The 26251-nt window shown below is 36.3% G+C and overlaps 1 protein-coding gene across 8 annotated transcripts in view; it reads right to left on the bottom strand.

Moving 5' to 3' along the window:
- LOC101735730 (uncharacterized) overlaps positions 1-26251 on the bottom strand; it is a 139130-nt gene that overhangs the window by 31181 nt on the left and 81698 nt on the right. For all 8 annotated transcript variants that reach the window (XM_012697788.4, XM_062676549.1, XM_021346144.3 and 5 more), the window contains 6 exons: positions 20938-21011; positions 19303-20212; positions 19064-19229; positions 18073-18211; positions 16978-17082; positions 14298-14361 (listed from right to left, as the gene is read on the bottom strand). In XM_012697788.4, coding sequence (XP_012553242.3) covers positions 14298-14361; positions 16978-17082; positions 18073-18211; positions 19064-19229; positions 19303-20164 — 1336 coding nt within the window. In that variant the 5' untranslated portion in view covers positions 20165-20212; positions 20938-21011. The remainder of the gene's footprint in view (positions 1-14297; positions 14362-16977; positions 17083-18072; positions 18212-19063; positions 19230-19302; positions 20213-20937; positions 21012-26251) is intronic.

Here is a 26251-nt window from a genome sequence, read left to right as displayed (position 1 = left end):
GAGGATGCAAGTCAGGGTCCTAAGTTAATTAACAAAAGACGCGGGCACATGTACATTGCGCGGATGTTGTTCGTATTGTTTATCTCCTTCCTTTATTGCACTCTGTTTATTTATTACATAGAGGCGATAATTAAATGCACGATGACAGCACATCTGTTTTGTACTGTTGAGTTCAAAATTCTTTGAAATACAAAAACGGAGATTCTTACCCTGAAATGATGTGTAAACTTCTTACTATTCCCTCTCATGATCCTCAATGTACATAAACCGTGCGTAATATCGTAATTATAACATATCTCTCAGCTAATACCTTTTTATTGAATCTTATTACAATTACTTGCTTACAGACATGTACTTTCTCCAGGCGGTGTTCAGATAAAATATTTCGTGTCCAAAAAACATAGACGAACAATAGTTTTAACTATGCTTAACACATTCAAACATCAAAATCGAAATAAAAATATTAGTTACAAATAAAGCGATCATTCGAATAGTAAAATCTAATTAAAGACCGAAAGATATAATCGATTAATTAATCGATTACGTTCGACACGCGGCGTTCGGCCTGTCTACCAAATTAGAACATGCCTTAGTATAATCATATGTTTTGTTCGAAAAAATTTTAAGATCGAAACGTCTTGTGTGAGATTGGTTCCGTGAAACTAATTTCTATTTTTTCCATATCTAATTTTTCATACCATATTTCACGGAAACCTCTAAGTTAAATTCTGCTAATTCATATGAGGGTAGTAGGTTGATAAAAGTTTTGTCATTTACTTGTTCTTACAGTTATTTTACAAATAAAATTTAAGAATATCATTCCGGTTTGAAGGGTGGGGCCAGGTGGGGCAGCCGTTGTAACTATACTGAGATCTTAGAACTTATATCTCAAGGTGGGTGGCGCATTTACGTTGTAGACGTCTACGGGCTCCAGTAACCACTTAACACCAGGTGGGCTGTGAGCCGTCTACTCATCTAAGCAATAAAAAAAACAGTCTACAAATTCAATAAAAAAAAGATATCTGCCGAATTTGATGTATTTATATTACGTATTTATATTAACGTGAATTGGATATTAGAGTCGTCTATTATCAAAGGTGGCAATCTGTGCATCTGGACAAAAAAATGTTATTGATATGTCAATACAGATTGATTTGAATATAATCGTCTCCTTCAAAGAATACAGTTTAAAACCTGCATTAAATAAAGGTTAATACTTAACCTGTTATTTATCTAAGATGTCGTTCAGAAGAGTTTTGTGACTGCCAATGGAATACAAAGTCAATAATTCGTTTTTCTGATTTACCAATAATTGTCCAAAAGTCACATTGCCGCCTTTGATAATAGTCGACTCATTACTAACCTAAATCTTGTTTATTCATCATGGCGTTTTATTGTGTACTTAAGATAATATTTATTCGTCAATAACACGGCTTTAAATGGTAATACGCGAATTACAATTCATAGACCGTCCTCATTGGTCATCGGCGCTTGTTATTAACACATTCGTATACAAAGTAAAATAATTATCTGTCAATTGACTAACGTTTCGGGCTTCATTCATAAATGCCTTGTCAATTGGAATAGCACATAGTTGCGTAGCGTTTTTGTCTTTTTCGATCGTATTTGATGTTCCTGCTATTGCTAGTGCTATTCCTGCTAATGCTATTCATACACGACACATTCCGAAACACATAGAATTCGTTCAGTCTTGGTATTATTGATGATTATGATGCTTGCTTGTCTTTGAAATTTCACTGTGCGTAATCCTGCGCAATACTTTATCAAATATCATCGTTAAGTATGTTTTATGTATATTGCCCTTTTAAGCCGATGAGTGTACGGCCCACCTGATGGTGAGTGGTTACCGTCGCTCATGATCGTCAGCAATGCCAGGGGCAGAGCCAAGGTACTGCATAACTATATCTTAAGATTATTGTTTAGAGAAAGAGAGGGAGAGAGAATACACTTTATTGCACACCAAAACATAATTTACATTCAAAAATCAGTCAAAAAGCAGATACATTTGTACAATAGGCGGTCTTATCGCTAAAAGCGATCTCTTCCAGACAACCGTTGTTTAATAACATGTCCGAACTGAAAACGTTAAAGGATTAATTTAGTATGCCTTTCTAATTTTTCTTAAATTTCCTCAATACGAACTCCAATAAACTTAGGGATCTCTAAATAAAAAATCTTCATAGCTAATACGTAATCGGATGATATTGATAAATATTCAAAAAATCACGTTACAATGAACGAAAACATCGAAACAAACCGACTTTAATTACTGTAATTAACTGATTTTTAAATAAATTACAACTATATCGCCTCGGGAGCAGTTCCTAATAAAAATTCAGTTAGACAAAGACGACGAATATTCGTTGGGCGTTAAAAAGAGATGGGTGTAGACGATTTATGTTTATGGAGAAATGCGGGCGTTGCATTTTGTTTATGAAGTTTCAGATATTTAAAATCATACTCTCTGCTAGACTGGATTTAAATTTTGCATATGCCTAAATCCCGAAAGATATATAGCATACAGAAACAATTTCTTATTTTGATCCAGTCCTTAAATAATTTATTGGTTATTTATTGTTTATACAGAAAATCCAACTGCTAAATTTATGGATTATTAAATGTAACTACATACTAAGCCTAAATGTAAAGATTTTTTTCAAACGGGCATACGTTAAGAATTTCTAAAAATAATGCTAATAAAAATAATGGTAGTGTTTTTATTTAAAAATGTCCTAAATTTTTCTAAGATTTTGTATCAACTTTTCACTGCTTTGTATTAAAAAATGAAATAGCAAATTTTAAATTTCATCATGATCAATATATAATTAATATTTTATTCTAAAGCGAAACCGCGTGCTCTCACTAAGTGTATTATTACAATTTAATCACCCAACGATCGTTTCCTCTGAGAAATTGTAGAAATAGCACAGAGGATTCTCCAATATGATTAGAAAGGGACGGAACATCTATAGATTTTATCGATATATCGAACAACTAATAATTTTTATGAGTTTTTAGAATAATTTTCTAGTAGTTTTGTGGTTAATTGTGATTTGGTCGTTATTTTATTGGAGATTGAGTTTTTTCGAAGTTTATGTTTAAAGGTTGATTGGGAAATCCGCGTTCTGCTCTTGTTTCTAAAATAAAATACCATGTTCACGTGTTGGTGCTCTCCACTAGGAAGACCGTGATCATCTCCTGATCTAGGCTATAAAAAACCTTGAGATGAATACGAGCCGTTAGTCCCATCACTCTCTTTGGCCAGCCCATACCGTGGGTCTCGAAGGTCAAATATCTAGGCGTCACCCTCGACAGAGGGATGACATTCCGTCCCCATATAAAAACGGTACGCGACCGCGCCGCGTTTATTCTAGGACGACTCTATCCAATGCTTTGTAGTCGAAGCAAACTGTCCCTCCGTAATAAGGTAACTCTCTACAAAACTTGTATACGCCCCGTCATGACGTATGCAAGCGTAGTGTTCGCTCACGCAGCCCGCACCAACTTGAAATCCCTTCAGGTTATTCAATCACGATTCTGCAGGATAGCCGTCGGAGCGCCTTGGTTCCTTAGGAATGTGGATCTCCACGACGACCTGGAGCTCGACTCTTTTAGTAAGTATCTACAGTCGGCATCGCTGCGCCATTTTGAGAAGGCGGCACGACATGAGAACCCTCTCATCGTAGCCGCTGGAAATTACATACCCGACCCAGTAGACCGAATGGTAAACCGTCGACGTCGCCCAAAGCACGTCATTACGGATCCTCCTGATCCATTAACGGTGCTTTTAGGCACCACAAGCACCGGTCACCGTCCTCGTCGAACCCGTCGCTTGCGACGAAGGGCTCGACGAGCGAACTAACCCATAGACACAGCCCACTGAGTTTCTCGCCGGATCTTCTCAGTGGGTCGCGTTTCCGATCCGGTGGTAGATTCAGCGAAGCACTGCTCTTGCTAGGGTCAGTGTTAGCAACTCTCCGGTTGAGCCCCGCGAGCTCACCTACTAACGTTAGGGTGAAGCTGAAATAGCCTCTCAAGGCTATCAGCATAGGTAGGGTCCAAAACACGAGGCTAAATCGGCCCTAACTCAAAATAAGTTTTCAAAGTGTTTAGATATAGGAAGCTTAGCCGCGGCTATAGCCCTGGCATTGTCAGATGTCAATGAGCAACGTTGACTACTACTCGTTAACTCACTTTGATGACCTTGATAATATTAAGCAAAAAAAATTGTAGCTGGGCTAGGTATATACCAAGATAATATTGTTCCCCTGCACTTTTTCTGAAAGACATTTTAATAATAATTGAAGGTGAATACACTAGGTATATACAATACGTTGTGTTTTATTTTTTTCGACGCCTTTTAGGTAAATCCATACCTGATATATATCATTGATATTCATTCATAATATGACATTTAAAAGATTATCCAATGGATATAATAAACATTTACTTATGCTTAAATAAGTTATTATTCAGCTCTTGTATAGAGATTGCAACATAACCTAACTTTTACTAAATCTTTATTAACCTTGCTCTCAGATTGAGAAAACTTTGAATTTTCAGCAAGGTACTGATGAATCTGAATCTATTAATTCATACTAGTTTCATCACGTTACAGTCGGGTCCAAAAATGTATGTAATCGTTTCAGTCTCCTTTGATATTAAATTTTCAATTATATTTCATCCCATATCATCTCATCTCATTTTATTTAATTTCATCTCAGTTGATTAACTAATGTCTCAAATTAATCATCTTCATTTCATTTCATTTCACTCCATATTGTCATTTTTCATAAAAATAAGAATATAAATTAAAATAAGACATGACTTAAAGGTCTTAGTTACCAGGTCATAAAATCTTTTATAAAAAAAAACTATTCTTCAAATCGATTTGTATATCAGACGGTAACATTTACAGAGATGTAATACGTACAAAGGTATCACTTAAAACTATCCATTTTTTAGTAATTGTACAGACGTATTAGATGTAATAATTGTGATAGATTGTAGTATTAGATTTGTTTTCTCTATGTTTTGACCTGCGATCATTGGTCAAGAGCATAATCAGATAGTTTCCGAGAAGTTCGGAATTTACGTTGATATCGGGTAGAGCCACTGCTCCGTGTTTCTTTAGTGAGATAGCATATCGGCTCTGTTGAGCCTTCTAATCGGATGGAAGAGTACACTGGACAACGGATTTGGGTTGAGCTGTTCAGAGGTTACAGTTGGCTGAGAAGATCCGGAGAGAAACTCGGTGGGCTGTTCTGTTAATTATTTACTTTAATTTTATTTATTATTATTACAGATTAATTTACTCGTCGAACCCTTCGTCGTTCGCGACGGATTCGACGAGAACAGTGACCGATGTTTGAGGTACCTAAAAGCACCGTTAATGGATCAGGAGGATCTGAAATGACGTGTTTAGGGCGTCATCGGCTGTTTACCATTTGGTCCGCAGTGGCGGGTGTGGTATGGTCCACCGATTAACTTTACTTCTTTAGTGTAATAAAAAAAGATATTAAAAAAATGACAAAAATTTGTACCTATTCTTAAAATGACAATAACAGTTGAAAAGATATCTCAATTACGATTTCTTAGTCCGCACATCAAAGGGATGAATATTGATGAAAATTCATATATTCAAATTTTATATGTACAGAACAATAGATCGGTAAGAGGTGAGAATATAAAAGTCTCCGGGCATGATGTTTCATAAAACGTCTCAAATGATACACGTCTTAATTAACTGGGCACTTTATAACAGTAATAATGACTTTATTATGCGCACTAAAGGCTTTTGTTCGGTTTGTATTATTAATAATTATTGTAAATATATTATGTATGTATATATTTTGTTATATGATCGGTGATGTGAACCGAAATCAGAGGAAGCGTCATCGGATTCAAATTATTCGCTTCTAGAGAAAACACGACAGACCCTAAAACAGTTATGTACCTAATTATTATTTTCACAAATTTCCAAATACGAAGAATGATGACACTTTCAGATTTTGATAATTGTCAACCCCTTCCTCTCTTTTCAGGTATTCAGTTAGCAGATTCTGTTAGGTGTTTGTGAGATAATTAAAAAAAACATTAGTCCAGTCTCAGAGGAGATCCTAAAACTATTTCTTTAGGTTTAATTTTAATTAGCCATCATACTAACTCACAACTACAACTCACGTTCGTATGTGGTGGATATTTCTCAAATCTAGCTTCGGTATCTTTGTTATTTTAAGTGTAATCTAAATATTATGCCCTGAGCTATCGAGTTTCCAGCGATATAGATATCCAGAGATAGATTATTGACGAAATATCTTTAGAGATTATTCGTTTAGTTCGCGTGTTCGGCTGTGTGCTTAATGCGAGTTTTTTAACTTTCTCGATAGCGTAAAAGTTAACTCAATTTGGAACAACGCCCCTAGCGGCAAAACGTAGGTAAACTTTCTTTTCTGCATTACTCTGGACTTTCATATTTTTTTTCATTTCATTTCTTAGTTGGGTGGACAAGCCCACAGCTCACCTGGTGTTAAGTGGTTACTAGTGCCCATAGACATCTACAACGTAAATGCGCCACCCACCTTGAGATATAAGTTCTAAGGTCTCAGTTATAGTTACAACGGCTGCCCCACCCTTCAAACCGAAACGCATTACTGCTTCACGGCAGAAATAGGCAGGGTGGTGATACCTACCCGTGCGGACTCACAAGAAGTCCTACCACCGGTAAGTGATGAAGGAACATTGTATAAACAATAAAGACTTAACTTTTACGCTATCGAGATCGTTAAAAAACTCGCACTAAGCAAGCACACTGACTCGCGTCTGTGTTGCAATCACAGTACGCTCGCACGACAATAAAACGCAAATCGTCGGGCACCGGACGCAGCGCCACCATTATACGGTAAATGGGAAACGCTATTTGCCTATTTGGTCCCTCTCGACACCGGGACGGTGTTATTCAATAAAGTGACTTGCAATTAACGGTTTTGTTTGTTTGACGTTTCGTTTGATCTGACATTTGACAGCTGTTAGCAATATTTTATCTACGCTAGTAGCCCCTGAGTTTTGGCGGGAAAATAAAATGTGTCGTGTGAATTGTTTTATCATAATCGACGGCTATAAAAGGTTTATTAATTATAAAATTATACAAATTTAGGGGAATAGAAGAAAATAAACTTTAGTTCAGGGTTTTTAAAAGTACATTACAGACGCCGTCGAAGTTAAGGATAAAGAAGAAAAAAAAGAAGAGTGTTTACGCAAAATTATCATTAAAAAAAACTTTAGTCTATATTAGTTTGCAGAGAGCTATGCAATATGAACACAAATAATAAAATACTACATCAAATAAAAACCTCCTTTCTTTTTTATTTCTTTAGGGACTTTACAGATTTCGATTAAATCGAAGGCGGTAATGATCATATGTTAGGTAGCTCATGGCAACCAATTACGTCAGGGGTACAGCCGAGCCATTGCACGCCGTTGAGAAGACTTCGATACTTGAAGACAGATATGTCATTACGTCAGAAACATTTCGTAGAGAAGTTCATGCCAGAGAATGAAAAATAACAGCATAGATTAATGCATAATAAAGGTATGAAACTGTCCCACATGTTTGTCCTTCATTCTCACTCAATCATCTGTATCACTTAAATTAAAATTACAAGTATCTTTAGATTGAACAACATCAGAACAAAACAGAAACCATTCGAATAAACAATATATTGTTTTTATTCATTTACCTGTGAATTGACTATACAATTAATTAAATTAAAGTTTTTGTCGTTCATCGCGATACGAGACATACATATACAGTTAAATTTCCTGAATCGCGAGGTTATTTAGGGTGTTTGCAAAGGATATTCGGTTGGGTACCTATATATTGGAATCCTTTTTATCAATGTGTATGTACCGATTAGATTCGCGAACAAATAAATCTTTAGCCGCGAACATAGGAATTGACTTGCATTTTTTTAATCACCGAATAGTAAAAAACGCGAATGAAGAAAGCGCGAATAAGGAGCTTTTACTCTATTGAGAACACACTGATTTTTATTTTTATAGTACTGTTAATGTAATTACCGCGAAGCCCTTTTCGGGTTATTTAATCAATCACTTTTTTAATCAGTTTCAAAAAGCGGATGATATGATTAAAAATATATATTACTTTCACGTAGCATCGTTTTAATATTATGTGTTCGTTTCTCCCTCCTTCTTCATGAAGCTAAGGGAGCTAAGCTAAGCTAAGCTAAGCGTACGGGAAGAACTGATGCAGCGGGGGAGTCACGATCCTCAGTAATGAGGAAAACGCCGCGAGGAGGAGGGTACGTTTCTAATTAATTGGAATTAGATTGACAACCCTGAGGCACAGGGATGTCCGTAGTGAGTACGGGCATGGCTGTATATGTGACAGTTATCCAACGCACTCACAGCCCTAACATCTAATAGTTCCAATACAAGAGTGATGGCTATGTTCGATACTCTTCTAAACCTCTACTACTGGTCCTTACGATACTGATAACTTACCAGAAAAGCTTAACATTTGAAATTGCTTTAAACGGTGCGTTGCGAGTACATTATGCGGCTGTTAACATTGTCCGCTCCCAGAGCGAGGCAATTGAATGAATTCGCTCTATTGAACAAGATTAGACCGCCGAGGTTTGTACAATTACCGGTAGGGGGACGTGCGCTTGTTTTATCGTTAATAAACACTGATATTGTATATTCACCTTCCGAGTCCAAGATTTTTTTATTTATTGCTTAGATGTGTAGACGAGCTCACAGCCCACCTGGTGTTTAGTGGTTACTGGAGCCCATAGACATCTACAACGTAAATGCGCCACACACCCTGAGATACAAGTTCTAAGATCTCAGTATAACTACAACGGCTGCCCCCCTACCTTTCAAACCGAAACGCATTACTGCTTCACGGCAGAAACAGGAAGGGCGGTGGTACCTACCCGTGCGGACTCACAAGAGGTCCTACCACCAGTAAAATTGATACCACCAGATTGTGTTATCTTGTTTGAAACTATCCTTAAATTTTGGTTATTCATCATCATTCATCATTCTTTCTTATTACCCTCTGCTGGGGTGTAAGGCTCGAATCAAATTTTTCCATTAACATCGGTTTTGGGCAGTCTGTTCTAGCTCCTCCCACGTCATGCCCAAGACCCCTAGCTCCTGCTCCACCTAGCGACGCCAAGTTGTTCTGGGGCGGCCTCTCTTCCCTTTGCCAGACATTTTCCAGGTCAGTGCTCTCTTTGATAGGTGGGTATCGGGCTTTCTCAAAATGTGACCAATCCAATGCCACTTCCGCGTAAGGATCTCCTTCTCCATTGGTGTCTGCTTGGTGACACCAATTTTGGTTATTAGGATATTCTAGAACAATCCCGTTTCTGCCGCGAAGTATTTCATGTGTTTCGATTTGGGAGGGGGGAGCCGTAATGCAATTGATATCCAGGTCTCATTTTCACGTTTTCCGATATAGTTTGATACTAGATACGGGTTCGCCATTGGGTGCTAAATGAAACCTGTTTGATACTATCCTTCAATTTCGGTTATTAGGATGTTCTAAAACAATTCTGTTTCCACCGTGAAATATTTCATGTATCTTGATTTGAAGGGGGGTAGAGACAGAGATTATATAATTCAGATCCAGGCCTAATTTCTCAAGGTGAGTGACGGAATCCGCTTTGTGATATCTACGAGCTCCGATATAGTTTGATACGGCTTTACCATTGAGTGCTAAACAGATTATCACATCGCGAATTCCATACTTCTCTTTAGATATTTTTGAATCCACGATTGTTACGGGTAGGTACAGCAATGGGTTTCTAAATGGATTATCACATCGCGAATTTTATAGTTCTCTTTCGATATTTTTGAGCTCCCGGTTGTATTGCAGTAATGTGACTGTTTCGCAGTAGGAATGGCTAATGTACAACAATGCGAGCTTTCAGGATGCCCCAACAGAACTACGTGCGAGAAAAGGTCTTTGAAATCTTAAACCAAGTAGTTTATACACGGTACATACACCACAGTAAAAGCTGGTTATAAAAGCTGTTCAACGTAACGAATTCGATTTTTGAATAATGCTATGCACTTCCGTTCTACAGTACCAATGAGCTTACACTAAAAAAAAACAGTAAAATTTTATATCTTTTCACACGAAAACGTCAAATACTCCCAGTGTTCGTGTTTTTTTCGTGTAGACGCGTCGAAACACGCATTAAACAGACAGAAGACACGCGCTAACGATAATTAGATGCGTTCATCAATATCATTTGAATAAGCGGTAACATTTAATTACTTGGCGACAGACAAAAGTTAATTTATAAAAAAAAGGGTACTGAACATTAAATTTTTGTTCTTAAACAAAAATAAATTAAAAACATTTCAGCCTTTTCACGTTCAATTTGTATTTTATTATTCCGACGGGGGCACATCAAAGAAAAAACAAATTTGTTATTTTTATTAAATTCCGAGCATTTTCATATTTATCTACCTTTTAAACCTTCTCTGGACTTCCACAAGTAATTAAAGACCAAAAGTAGCTAAATCGATCCAGCCGTTCTCGAGTTTTAGCGAGACTAACGAACATCAATTCATTTTTATATATATAGATAAGATATAAGATAAGATAAGATTTTGTATCATAGTCAATGTAACTTATTCGCATTTGAATTAACTTGAATGTTGCATATATACAATATATGTGACATAATGTACACAGCAATAGGATGTAATCAGACCAGTAATACGTTCCGGCTTAGACAGTTACAAAGATGCGATAAATAAATACTCGCAATGTAAAGCAAAGGCTGGATTTAAAATACATTACGTGCTGTAGAACTGTAGATGAAATGTTTTTTTTCGTCTTCTTCTATTTCGAGAACAATTTTCTTTTTTATTGCTTAGATGTGTGGACGAGCTCACAGCCCACCTGGTGTTAAGAAGTGTTTACTGGAGCCCATAGACATCTACAACGTAAATGCGCAGTACAACGGCTGCCCCACCCTTCAAACCGAAACACATTACTACTTCACGGCAGAAATAGGCAGGGCGGTGGTTGGTACCTACCCGCGCGGACTAACAAGAGGTCCTACCACCAGTAATTATGCAAATTATAATTTTACGGGTTTTATTTTTATTACACGATGTTATTCCTTCACCGTGGAAGTCAATCGTGAAAGTTTGTTGAGTACGTAATTCATTAGAAAAATTGGTACCTGCCTGCGGGATTCGAACACCGGTGCATCGCTCAACACGAATGCACCGGACGTCTTACCCTTTAGGCCACGACGACTTTTAAACATCGATGCAACAGCGGATACGTTGCGGATGTAGTGTGTAACGCCTTGAAGCCTGAATTTTTACTAACACTAACCGCCCGAAAGGGCTTGAAAGCGAGTCCGTGTTCGAAGTAAAACTTAAATCAAGCCGCAGTTAAAAAACTACAGAAAAATGTTGCATTCTTTACATGTGCCCGTGAAAAGTAACGGGTCACTAATTTATTCTATGATCACTTGTTTCTGATATTTCGGCTTTAATTATCGATACACAGGTACAAATATTTGATTTTTGAACGCTCGTGCAACGAACTCTGTCGGTTCTTGACTTCGTGTGGCTTCACGTTTAGTTTGTGACGTTGTCATGTAAATTAAGCTGTTCTAAGTTTAATTCTCGTATTTTGCCCAGCATTTTGTTTAGAGAGAGAAAGGGAGAGAGAGAGAGAATATACTTTATTACACACCAAAACACAATTTACATTCAAAAAACAATCAAAAAAAGCAGATACATATCGACGCTTGAAAGGCAAACGTGACTAAGCGACAATAACTGTTTTGTACATAAATGATAAGCAATAGCCAAATTCGATGCGCAAAAACAATATATTATATTTCTAGGTCTATTAAAATTATTTCAATCCTACAGCTAGATTCGTTAAAATATAATTTTTTTCAGGTATATCAACTTTAAATTAGTCTACTGTAAAGTTCACGAATTGTCGCTTAGTCAAGTTTGCCTTTCAAGCGTCGATATGTATAATAGGCAGTCTTATCGCTAAAAGCGATCTCTTCCAGACAACCGTTTAATTTACAGAAATTCTAGAAAATATAAAAATATAGCAGATATGTTGCGGTGTAATATAGATAATACATTATTATAGAAAATATATACATACATATGTGCTTTTTGACTGTTTTTTTGAATGTAAATTGTGTTGGTGTGCAATAAAGTGTATTCTCTCTCTCTCTCTCTCTCTCTCTCTCTCTCTCTCTCTCTCTCTCTCTCTCTCTCTCTTTTAAACTTTACTGTGTTCCGAAAAAATAGTTCATAGGCCACGTACTGTGTAACGTTTGAGGAACTTATAACAAAATTTACATATAAATTTATAGTTCGCTATCGCTATATAGGCTTTGATAGATGCCCTGTGCCCCCTAGGCTTGAGACACCTCGTAGCAAGTTCGGCCCCCTGTCCGAGACAGAAAAAAAACAAAACGAAACTTTGACAGACACTTTCAATTGGTTGTAACTTTTCCAGCGCTTCGGTAGGCAGCGGCTTGGCTCTGCCCCTGGCATTGTTGAAGACCATGGGCGACGGTAACCACTCACCATCAGATGAGCTGTATGCTCGTCTGCTTACAAGGGCAATAAAAAAAATCGCAATTTTTATTTTATTGCTTAGATGGGTGGATGAGCTCACAGCCCACCTGGTGTTAAGTGGTAACTGGAGCCCATAGACATCTACGACATAAATGCGCCACCCACCTTAAGATATAAGTTCTAAGGTCTCGAGTATAGTTACAACGGCTGCCCCGCCCTTCAAACCGAAACGCATTACTGCTTCACGGCAGAAATAGGCGGGGCGGTGGTACCTACCCGTGCGGTCTCACAAGAGGTCCTACCACCAGTAAAATTACGCAAATTATAATTTTTGCGGGTTTGACTTTTATTACACGATGTTATTCCTTCACCGTGGAATTCCATTAGTTAAGATAGGCTTGTGAGTGAATTATTTTAAGTGAACTAGTTAAAATCGAGGCAATGTAACACACGTTTCACAGATCTGAAAACGTTAAGTACCTATTCGCGAAACGTCCTAAACGATTTCGTCGCGACCGGCCGAAGGTCCTAATTAGTGTTGCTCTCGACAGCCTCACTAACACGCATTGAATTAGCGTCACTGTAACTGGTTGCGATTTTAGTGCAAAATACACACAACGATGTCGAATTTTTAACTTTATATTTAGATATTTGGAATTGGATATGGATTACGGAATATTGGGCAGGATTAGGTTGTAGAGGTGCCGGAAAACCTATAGCCAAATAGACAGATAAACCCGCAAAATTATAATTTGCGTATTCCTTGCGTTTCGGTTTGAAGGGTGGGGCAGCCGTTGTAACTATACTTTAGACCTTAGAACTTATATATCAAGGTGAGTGGCGCATTTACGCTGTAGATGTCTATGGGCTCCAGTAACCACCCAACAACAGGTGGGCTGTGAGCTCGTCCACCAATATAAGCAATTTAAAAAAAAGATAACAAAGTCAGGATGGTAGGGGAGGAAATAGATGAGAATGGTGGAGGGTCGAATATTATGCCATAAGAAAGAAGGGTCTTGTGCTTAGCAGTGGATATCAAAGGGCTGAAGATATACTAAGGCAACAATTGGAGCTTGCTAGATCCGCCCAACCACGAACACATCCGAATGCTCAACAAACAACGATATTTTTAGTTGATTAATAATTTAATTCAAGTGCTTTATATGTCATATTATGATTTTAATGTCGGTAAAACAGTATTATGATATTCGGGATACGGAAGATTTCATATTAATCAGACTAATTCGATTATTCATTATTATAAAAATTTTATTTGTATTTAGAATTCGCGGTCCTTAATAAAATTACAATAATCCTTTATATCAGTTTTCAAATTTTGTCAGAATAACTTAAAGGCACTATAAAAGTTATTTAAAATACCTATTAAATCTGACGCTTGTATTTTTTGATACAATCTGTGACGAGTTCGCTATTCCTAAAAAAAATTAAATCAATTCACTATTTCTTTTTTGTTATTAAGCTTGAGTAAAAAAAAGAGCGTAACACATCCAAAGTCCCCGAACATGGATTTTCTCCTGTGTTACGGATGCTGAAAATGTAAAATGGCCCAAAGACAAGTCCAATCGGGAATCACGGGCATACTAATCAATCAACCAGACGATCACACATTAAAATCTAACATTGTGTTCATTAATGTTATTGACACTCACCACTGGCTTGAAGTTTTCTTTCTTGCGAATCATCAGCGTCCAACGATTGCTTCTGGAAGTAGCCCTGTTGGTACGAAAGCACATTAACAAATGAAGACATTTTTTTTTCCTACCTAAGCTGATAGCCTTGAGAGGCTATTTCTGCGTAACCTTAACTAGTAGGTGAGCTCGCGGGGCTCAAACCTGACGACGTTGCTAGCACGAACCTTAGCAAGAGCCGTGCTTCGCAGAATCTACCGCCGGATCGGAAACGCGACCCACTGAGAAGATCCGGCGAGAAACTCAGTGGGCTGTGTCTGAGGGTTAATTTACTCGTCGAGCCCTTCGTCGTAAGCGACGGGTTCGACGAGAACGGTGACCGGTGCTTGAGTTACCTAAAAGCACCGTTCGTGGATCGGGAGGATCCGAAATGACGTGTATGAAGACATGAGTTGATGAAGTGGTTAAGTACCATTTTTAAGATTTTTGAATTTTTACATTGAATGAAGGTGTTATGTGCCTATAAAACATATTAGACCTTAAAACTTTGTGCTTAAAGGGTATTTTTAGAAATTGCATGTGATGATGGAGTCACGTACGAAGAAAAAGTACAAGTAACAAAAGTTTGTTGCCGGTTTTCTCAAAATTAACAAATTGTAACATATCCCCCCTTCATCCACTCACGTCTTCAGATAATAACGGAAATATAATCTAAATGATTCAAAGCCGTTTTAAATCTTGAATAACTTAATATTTCGCCACACTATGTTATAAAAGTATGTAGTCGTTTTGATATTTCGGGAAAGCGAAAAGCGTATTGCACTTGTAACGTCAAGAATGAAAATAAATAAAAATACATTTTGGGCTGTTTTTGGATCAATTTATGAGCAAAAAAAAAACATTTAAACCGTTAAAGTATTTCTAATTAAGTTTTGTTTTGATATCACGCATAATTAGAATTAGAAGCGCCCATATATCGGACATTAATGACGAATTTAACATAACTAGAGGTCCCGCAGTAGTCGAAATTCGACTATAATTAATTGGAATTGTAAGTTTGTACACTATTATGATTGTATTTTGTTTGTATTTATACTTCTATAATCACAAATTTCGCCAAGACTACATTATAAAATTTTTTTAACAAAGACATACAATATTTAATCTATTCTCAATTTGGCAACAGACGTCAAGAACAAAAGTTTGACAATAATTATTATGCATGCGTGTGTGCGTCAAATACATGGTATGTAGTGTGTGTAATGTTTTCTTTATTGATTTAATGTATCTTTTATACATAATAAAAAAAAAATTATAGCATTGTGCACTCCTTCTCTATATTCTCTATAAGTGTGGGAAATTTCATACTCCTCCGTCCGCGCAATTTTCGTAAAAAGGGATACAAAGTTTTTGCTTCACGTATTCAATATACAGATATTGTATTATTCTTTATTTTTTCTATCTTTAACAGCGTATACGAAAGGCAGGTTTCGATGACATTTAAGAAATGAAATCCAAACGGGTGCAATAAATGAAAAGTAATAAAAATCAAACATACATGATGTTTCAATTAAGTTATAATATCGTTTTAATTAGACTAATAGCATCGTTTTTTTTTTTGGTTGATTCAAACTAACCATTACGATCCGACGGAATTTGTAATTAATGATTTTTTGATATAAATTTTTTTTATTTGTCTTTTGTTTTTTTTCTCAGACTTTAGATTGTGGCAGTATTGAAAGACGATTGACGCCAAATAATTAATTGGCGTTTCTTGTAAACACTTATGCTAGTGTTGAACGTGTCGGCCTGGTATAACTGCAACTGATCCCAATTCGCGGATGTCGTAAAAGGCGATAAGAAATTCACCGGATAAATGGGTGGCAGCGTTAGTATTGTGTAAAATGGTATTTATGTACAATGTGATATTTAAGTCTAAATTGTTTGTTCATTTTTAAGTGTAAAATAGTAACATTATTTTGATATTTTTGATATAAATGTTCTTTTTTTATAAGTACGCCACGGTTTAATTGTTTCCTTCGATGTTTCTTGTCTAATGGCAGTTTGGAAGATATCGCTCGTAGAGGCCTTATCGTAATTTTGTATTTAATGTCCTGCATTTTTTGTTTGTTTGTTGTTTTTACAATTGTTATTCAATAAAGGGTGCTCTACTGGACTCTAATAGCAGAGTACTGCGATCACTTTTACTGGTGGTAGGACTTCTTGGGACGCCGCACGGGTGGGTACCACCACTCTGCCTATTTCTGCCGCGAAGCAGTAATGCGTTTCGATTTGAAGGGTGAGGCAGCCGTTGTAACTATACTGAGACCTAAGAACTTATATCTCAAGGTGGGTGGCGCATTTACGTTGTAGATGTCTATGTGCTCCAGTAACCACTTAACACCAGGTGAGTTGTAATTTAATATACATATTAAGTTATTAAGTAATTTAATTTCACTTATATAGTAATTTATTTTAATATATTAAGTAATTTAATTTCACGCAATAATTAAATAAACAACAATTAATAATATGAAATCATGTGTTGAAGGCGTTACTGATAGGCCGGAAAAACTAGTTAGATAAAATAGAAACAAGGGTTTTATACGATAATCTTTCAAGTTTAGAAACACATCACACATTTAGTATCAAACAGAAGAAGTCTGGTTGTCTGTACTTTATTTGTTGTACGATAACTGACCTGCATCTGCAGATTGGCCAAATCTTCGAGATTCTTCCTCATCAGCATGTTTTGCTGCTCGAACTCTGATACACTGTTTCCCGCGCTCGACGTTGTGGACTGTTCCTTGACCAATAAAATGATGTCATTAAAACAGGGTTTCGTCAAAAATCGATAGAGGACTAAACAGTTGAAATGCTGCCTATAAGTAACCGTGAGCACTCGTGATCAAGCAAGAGAAACAGATTTTGTGCAAACTACTCGTTAAGTTAAATATGCCATTGAATTAATCCATCGGAAGCTCGTATTTCAGATCATTAGATACGCTTGACAATACGGTAATTATGGTACTGTTGATTAGTGTTACACGCAATCGCAAAGGTTTAGAATGATCCAGAAATCAGGAGTGGGTGGAAATTTTGATTTAAATATTTTCTATTGCCCCACATTCCTTTAATGTTGAAATGAAGCCTCAATTGAAAAAGTTAGCTATTTCTTCTTCTTCCTATTCCCACACTCTTGACAGAGTGGTCGTGATCATGCATCAGTCGGATCCTGCAAGACCGATGCTCTCGCGATGCGAAGCCATGTGGCATGATGTTTCGCAGAGTGAGAGCAATCATTTATGTTAGAGTGAGTCACAGATTTGATGAGGTCGGTCCATCGTGTTGGAGATCGTCCGCAAGATCTTTTGCCCTCGACTTTAGTTACAATATTACATTATTTCGTTATCCGCCTAAGGGAGGAAGATAAACCTTCAAATGTTGAATATTTTCCGCGGGGATTTGACACGCTATATAAAACACTTTCCGAGTCCATAGACACCACAACGCTTTGAGGTAGAAGGTCGATATTTGAATTTGAAAGTGGAGGAACTCAGGACTGCTTCGCCGGTAAAGACAGAAGGTCGTAATTGGTTATTGGTTTTGTGAAGCTTATTAATGAGAACTTAAAGGTCAATGAAACTAACTAATAAAACTAACTGATAACGGAAAATACGCCTGTAGCTGGAATATGATCTCTTTCACAAGGAGTTCGTCTCCATCTCTAAATAGAAACTGGATCTCATTGTTCAAGAGGCCACAATAAAATTATAGTTATCACAGCAGCTCTTACTTGTCCATCTGTGTCCCTGGACACACTCAAATCGAGGGTCTGGTCTCCGTCATCAGATCCGCTGCCGTCTTCCTCCTGGGCCTGAGATCTATTAAACAGCCTCATTGATTGTTGGTTGATTATTTGTAAAGCTCTTTGTCTGAAACAAAATTATTATCACCAAAGTGAAAACTGAAAATAATAACGTGTTAGGTACTAAGTCACAATGTTAGGGAGTTAAGGTTGGCTATTCATGTTTACATTTTCCATTTAATGATATAGTTTCTAATGATAGATGTATAATAGGTAATGGCAGTATAAGTTCGATAGTCTCCTTTTTTTTTAAAAACCAAAATCGTTTCCATTTTAGTTCCGTAACTTTAGTTAATCCAAAAACAATTAATGCCAATAATCTTTTTTTCAATATCAACAAAAAAGGATTTGTCTTAAAAGTAATTAAAATTAATCGAGATCCTAGGGTTGTTAGTGATTATGGTCGAATTTCGATCGTCAATCGACCAACATATTTTAGAATATAATATTTCAATCAGCTATTGTTCGCTAACAGATTTTTACAGGCTTTTTTTAAAAGCGGCTTTCCGCACAACACAAAGAGTATAAAAATAAATAACGTATTTAAGCTCTTCTAATTGAATATTATTTAATCGACGCTCTACAAGACAAGATAATCTTAGATGTATGGTCCAGATTATCATTAAAAGACTTTGTCACTTCCTCATGACCATCTGGGGCACTGGCACGTTATTAAGAGGAGCAAGCACTAATTTCAATCTTGAATAATGGTGGTTATTCCTTGTGGATTGATACTGGTTTTCACCTATTTCTTGCCCTGATGCAACCCTATCTTTTTTTTGAAAGGTTAGGTAGTTATTGTAGTACAAAAAAAAACCACGAGCATATCTCAGAAGCTGAGTGCCAAGAGTTCAACCAAATGGGAATCTGTCTAACTATACAAACTATATATAAATCTACATAACTATATAAATCTTACCTTTGTGCTTGCAATTCGTTATCTGGTGTCTTCGGTGGTGTAATATTCGTAGAGTCCTCATCCTCGGTAGCCGACGAGGATCTTCTGATACTTCTTTCGGTGCCGTCTTCCAGTGTTGAGTCGTGGCGCCTCTTCAAACTAAGCGGTAGTTGGGTGAAAGGTTTACCTGTGTTAACCAAATGTACAAAAAAATTAGTAAATATTTGTAGGTAAGCCTAATTATGTATGTATATACACACCTTGAAGTGCTTCTAAAGCCCTTATCTGCCCACTTATGGCCTCAGCGACTTCATTAGAAGATAAACCGTAAATCCCGAGTAATTCCTTCATTGTATTCATAGCGTAATCTCTCAAGATTCTGTTTGTAGCATTGTTCGTGTCTCCATTAGATTGGGCATCGGTTTCTATCGACTCTTGATTTTCTAACCTTTCATTAGCGTTTATATCCTGCCCTTTGTCTTCATCGGAATCAGAGTCCCTTCTCCTCGGCGGAGAGTTTGTTTTGATTAGTTGTGATATAGCAAAAGGATTTTTGGCACAAAATGTTTTGTTTTGTAAATTACTAAAGTTTAACACGGTCCTATCGTTTTCACTAGCTTGGGTCATCTGAAGGCTGTGGATGTAGGTTCTCTGAAAAGAATCTACCTTTTTGTTTTCTGTTAACCTGTCTTGGTAATTCGATTCTATATTCTCATTTGAATCTGTGCTTAATCTTCTACTGAGATCTACAGCACCTCCTTTCAATAGATTAAAGTTCTTCACGCCGATTTTAGCGTAGCCTCCGTCTTCTTTGTCATCTTCTATGTGTTCAGGAGTAGTTCTCTCATTTCCGTTGATTGAACTCCTCGTGTCCTCGCAGTTGCCTTCGTTCGAGTCATCAGAAAATGCTGAGGTGTTAGGAGCGCATCGAGGCTTGAAGTTCTTTCTTTTGTTCCGTTTGGGCATGTTGTAGTACGGAGATAAGTCGGCGCTGTGATCTTCTTGGTTGTCATTAGCTTCGGGCCAAGTTGGCGTTCCATGGCGGAGATATAGCGGTTCTTCTGGTGCCGGTTGAAGTCTCTCATGGATAGAATCTTGGTGTGCGGCCATCGCAGTAGTCATTGCAATGCTTGGACCCCTACCAGGACCACAACCCAAAGCGAGTCGGTTCTGCAGACAACATAGTATTAATTAATTCGTAGAATTAAATTAAAATTTTGGGGTATTTTTCTTCAAGTAAGAACTACATGTAATCACAGACAATGCCTTGAATAGAACAAAACTATTGAGTGGTGACTTCTTTCAATTGATGTTACACAAATATTTTGATCTCCCCGAAATTGATTACAAAATAGCGTCCGAGTTTTCACGTGTCATCCGTCTCACAGATGTTATAAACAAACGAAAACACTCAATACAATATAACGTTTAATCAAAACAGTGATTCATTTTTGATTTATAACGAAACAATGTGAATCAGAAACAATAGTCTTTTGTCGATGAGATTAGCTGAATAATGTGGAATGTTTTGAATTTAAATATTCATTGTTTTTGTTCGGATATAAAAATTTGATATTTCACAATTTCGTTTCGTCAAGCTTTTTATGGGCTAACCGAGGAAGCTGTAATGCCAGTGTGACTTATCGGTTATTATCTGATAAGATAATCTGGACTTTTTTTTGTCTTGCAAGGGCTCTTTAATAATGAAACTGTAAATTTTAAATTAATTATTTTTTTCAAGATTAACTACCTCACCACTTTTTAATATAACTAAATATTTTAGGTCAATTGACGTCTAGCAGGATCAATGTCTCATATAGAATTCAGTGAATTGAAACTTACAGTAACTTATTTCTAACAAATCGCATAGAACCAAATCACATTAACAAACATACCTTATAATAAGCTTCATGGATCTATCATTTCTTAAACTTCTTAATTATTTAATCAGTCTTCAGAGGTGCATTGCCTGGAACAAGCAAAATGAAAAGTCAATTCTTATTCGTAATAACCGTATGGTCGCTTACGCGCTTGATTTAGAGGTCTTTTTTGTTAACAAACAACATTTATGGAGTAACAGTTTGGATGTGCCTGGGTGAATTGTGAGCTTGCAAGAGCAGATACTCCCATTGGTTATGCGTCACAGCTTAAAAGATGGAACAGCCCTGACCAACAATCCACGTCGCCCAAAACACGTCGTTTCGGATCCTCCCGAACCATTAACGGTGCTTTTAGGTACCACAAGCACCGGTCATCGTTCTTGTCGAACCAGTCGCTAACGACGAAGGGCTCAGCGAGTAAATTAACTCATAGACACAGGTCACTGAGTTTCTCGCCGGATCTTCTCAGTGGGTCGCGTTTCCGATCCGGTGGAAGATTCTGCGAAGCACTGCTCTTGCTAGGTTTAGTTATAGCAACGTGATCAGGTTTAAGCCCCGTGAGCTCACCTACTAATTCGGCGAATCTAAAATAACCCCTCGAGATTAAGGAGAAAAAAATATAGAAAAATAAGAAACTATTGATGATATAATATAATTAAAATAAAGATACATTTTCGATTGGAGTGTTCACTGAAAAGTTATTGCTGAATAAGTTTTTGATATAAAAAGCGACGCTGAAAAAACAGTACAGCCGAATTTATAATGAAATAATATAAGATGTATATAATGATAGTTATGTTTAAGTTAATAACGTAGATTATAAGTAATTCTTACTAACAAAATGTTATGGTTTTAAAAAGAAAAAGAAAACTGAAATAAAGTATTAATAATAATAATGAAACAGAGCCGTCACGGGACGCCTGGCAGATGTGAAACATCGACATTATTTTGTAAAAGTAATATGCAGAAAAGAACAGATTGTGATAGGAACTAAATATGTCATAATGATAAAATTTAATATTACGAAAAAATAATTCGTTTTCAAGTAAAACACAGGTTATGTGTACTGTAGTAAACAACACTGTATACACTACGGAGTATAGGTATCCGAGCTCAGTGTAGCGAGGGAGATGGCTTAACGCCGGATCGAGTGGGAGAGAATCGCACAGTCGATTGCGCATGATGACGCGTCGCCACGGCATGCGTCGCCACGCCAGAAATCGGTTTTACGTGCGGCTATAGATATTTCACATCAATAATAATAAATATTCATCCTATTGTACATCACAACATCTGGATGATAAGGCAGAACAGAAGAACATGATGCAGTGCGCCAAGATGTAGTACCAATTAACATTTACTGACATCGAACAATAAATAACACTAAAGTCTGTTCTCTTTACAGAGTATACAATTCTAAACACTTCGTATATGTTGTGATTTCAGACCTGAATACCTGAAAGACGATTGTATCCATAAACAGAGAGCGTAAGACGTTATCTGTTTGTGGGATTATTAAAGATTTCAGATTTACTATATGTATATATAATATAGGTACATATCGACGCTTGAAAGGCAAACGTGACTAAGCGACAATGCGTGAACTTTACAGTAGACTAATTTAAAGTTGAAACACCTGAAAAAAATTCTATTTTAACGAATCTAGCTGTAGGATTGAAATTTAATAGACCTAGAAATATATTTTTTTGGTACATCGAATATAGTTATTGCCTATCATTTATGTATAAAGCAGTTATTGTCGCTTAGGCACCTTTGCCTTTCAAGCGTTGATATGTAATTACAGCATTATTTGACTAAAGAATCGTAATACGTCACGACACGTCAAAAATCCTGAATCGCGCCAACGACTTTTTCGGACAATCTCGATTACGTCACGAACTAAATTCGTTCGAAGCAAAAGTGAGATTCCGAATTGAATCTCGCGTCAATTTGAGTTTACAATTCGTCTGAGCCTCTCTTTATACGAATTATTACTACTATTTTTTTAAAGGACGACACACGTACTCACCTAACAAGTACATTCAACTGTACTATGTGAGTTCGTCTAATGGAAAATAACGGTATAAGTTCTTAACGAAATCATGTAAAATTACACACCACGTAATCTATGTTGTATAGATTAAGACCGGTCTCATTAATTCTATATCATTACTCATGTGAATAATTTTTAGAATACGCGTCACAGATATGTACGTGTATGCTTCAAACGTTTGATCTTAATACCTTTTTTTTTAAAGTTGATTAAGTCCCGTATTCGGATTTCGATTTTATTTTTTTTAACCCTCAAGCGACTTAAATAATATCGCTGGATCGTTAGAATAAATTGAGCAGCAATCTAAATCGCGCTAACAATGATTTCAAGATGTTTGCATGATCTTCTGAGAAGTAAGATGATATTGGTAGAAAATTTTAGCACTTCAATAGGATGCAGATAATCTACCAGTCGTGATTGGGGGCCAATTATGATCATACGACTTCTCACATGGACCCATTGAGCCGCGAAAGTTTATTAAAGTTGAATCTTAAAGTAGGATCTATCGGAAACCACTGAATCAATCGAAGAAAACGTATTCTATTCGTGCAGTGAATGTGAAACGAAATAAAAAATCATGTCTAAATGTTCCGATATCTGTGGTCTCCAGTCGCTACATATCACCAAAAGGGCTAGAGCATGTTTGAGCCGGGTCCTTGTAGTCCAATAGTGACCCACAACAGCGAAGAGCGACTAAAGAGGTTCAAAAATAGCAGTATGCATGTGAATACGTACAAAAACACCCATCACAAACTGTATGAATAAAAAATAAAGGTCCATTTCTCATTCATACTGACGTAATAAAATGTAACTTAAAGTAGGTAGTGTTCGTATGTAAAAAAAAAAAAAACAAAAAAAAAAACAAATTCAGAAGTAACACGCATCGATCAAATAACTCTGAATTAATTATATCCAATACATATCAATGCGCTTGGCTTCATCCGTTGTTCGAATGTCAAATTCAAAATTAATTTATAGATTATCTGTGGGAAGAATAATGTGAAAATAATCTATTGTCTTTGGCTTTATAAAAGTCGCATTAGGACTCGATTGAGGCTCTTTTGATATTTATATAAAAGCAATCGATCTGTGATATAACCCAAATAACAATCTCCATTGTTTGTCGTGATAAGTTAGAACGGACTTAACTTCGTTGGCTAATCAGAGGAAGTTTTGCCGCTGACGGTAATATTAACAATGCCAAAGTACTGCCTTGTTCGAGAATTCGCAAACGAATGATTCTGTTATGCCTTTATTTAGTTTATTATATGTAAATACTACAATGATGGCGATCGAATTCATACCAATACCTGTCACAATTTGCCCAGTTTTTAATGAGATTTTGTTATTCAAAATCTGTAATGTTAATTGCGCGCGTTACACAATTCGAATTTTATTGCAAAATTAAAACACTCGAATGCTATAGCGAACAGTCAATGTACAGATTTCCAAACTATCTCGCGTTCATTGCGATCGTATTTTAATTCTATTTTCGAGAAAACGGGTTAGCCCCAAGCGAGGTGAGATAGAAAAAAAATATGTACGTATAGTAACATTGTGTGTCGTGACGAAATTCTTGCGCGGCTCGGGTGTACAATTACTTAATATAAAATAATATTGAATTATGCTCGTTATTGGCAGCATTTCGTATGAAAGGTTACGACGGATTGAGTCATTGAATTCAATTTTAATTCTATTCTTTTAAATTTTGAACAAATAAAAAAAAACCGGATATTAATAGGGTCGTTTATGGAAAACTTTTTGCAGAGAAAGAACCGACTAAAGCCACAGCTTACTAACCATTCAGCCTTAAATCATATCAAAAATATCTTGCAATTTTCTATTAAAAATAATCACACAAAAAAAAAACAATGAAGTGTTAATGATTTATCTGTATAAATTTAACTTGTCTTGATTTTCTCAAAAATTATGAATTTTGTTTGTGTGGGTAATTTATTTTGGCACAGACAGTACGTATGGCCTTCGTCGTCTTTCGTTAATGTGAATTGGGACGTATTTTACTTGACTATAAAGTTGAAATTAAATATGTTGTGTTTCAAGATGAGGCAACATTTTAGTTTACAGAAGACTTTGATATTTACTATTAGTTGCCGTGAACAATGAATGCCAATTTATCGAATGAACAATGAAATTTATAGAAATAACTGCATTAAAATTTTTTTTATTGTAATTTACAATTATGTAATTGTAAAAATAAAGTCATTAAATTTAACCGTGAAAGTGATTTATTGAATATTGAAATACAATTTCTGAGCTTTATTTATTTCCAACAAAAATATTTGTAGTTTGAAAGCCCATGGAAACATGGTCGTAGCCCTTTGAGACCTGAGTCTCATATCTCAAAAGTGTTACCAAACACGTCTATGAAAGCACAGTATTAAAACTTTTCGAGATCATTTCATCATCATCATCATCAACAGCCCACAGTCGTCCGCTGCTGGACATAGGCCTCTCCCAATCCACACCACTGAGCCCGGTCTGCGGCTCTCCTCGTTCACTTCTTGCATTAATTCAAACTAAACAAACGACATTAGCACGAACATACGCAAAAAAGTAATTTCAATTTTAAAATAATACACGAAATCTATTTACAATGTAATTGAGCAAACATTATCAAAGACACCAGATAGTTTCTAGGTCCGGTTCGAAAGTTACTTATTTCTACTAAAATTACGAACGAGCACGTGATGTTTTTTTAGTAATGGCAACACATTGAGGTCACTCGCAAATGGTTTCCGATTGCCGCGTTATAGAATTAGCGTAATATTCATTACAGAGGCGCATGCATATTTTTTTTTTCTTTTTTGTTTTTTTTTTTTGCATTCCATGCAGTAGTATAGATATGTATTTAGTTATCAAATTATTTTGAAAAAGCAGTACTACTCGATAAAACACGCATTTATAAACAACAATACGAGTATAAGCAATCATAATTAATTGTATAATTTGTTTCATAGCTTTTTATTTTTAAATATAAAAATTTCAATGTTACAACGTTAAGAGACAAACAGCCATCCGGTTTCAACTCCGGTTAAATAATTATAATAAGTTAATGATCTAATAACATGTTCACATGTCCGTATTCCGTATATATGTAATGAAATAAAACGTATCACAAAAAAAACACTAGTATACTCGGCTTGGCCGATAAAAAATACATTTTGATCGTGAATTCACGTGCGACATTCGCGTTTTTGAATGTGGTTTAATTAGTCTTGTTTTTAAATTGATTGTATGGGTGGTGCAGTAGTAAGC

Source organism: Bombyx mori, chromosome 27, assembly GCF_030269925.1.
Source record: "Bombyx mori chromosome 27, ASM3026992v2".
In the NCBI taxonomy this organism is placed as follows: domain Eukaryota; kingdom Metazoa; phylum Arthropoda; class Insecta; order Lepidoptera; family Bombycidae; genus Bombyx; species Bombyx mori.
Note: the sequence above shows the minus strand (reverse complement) of the source record. Positions and strands in the feature narration are given on the sequence as shown.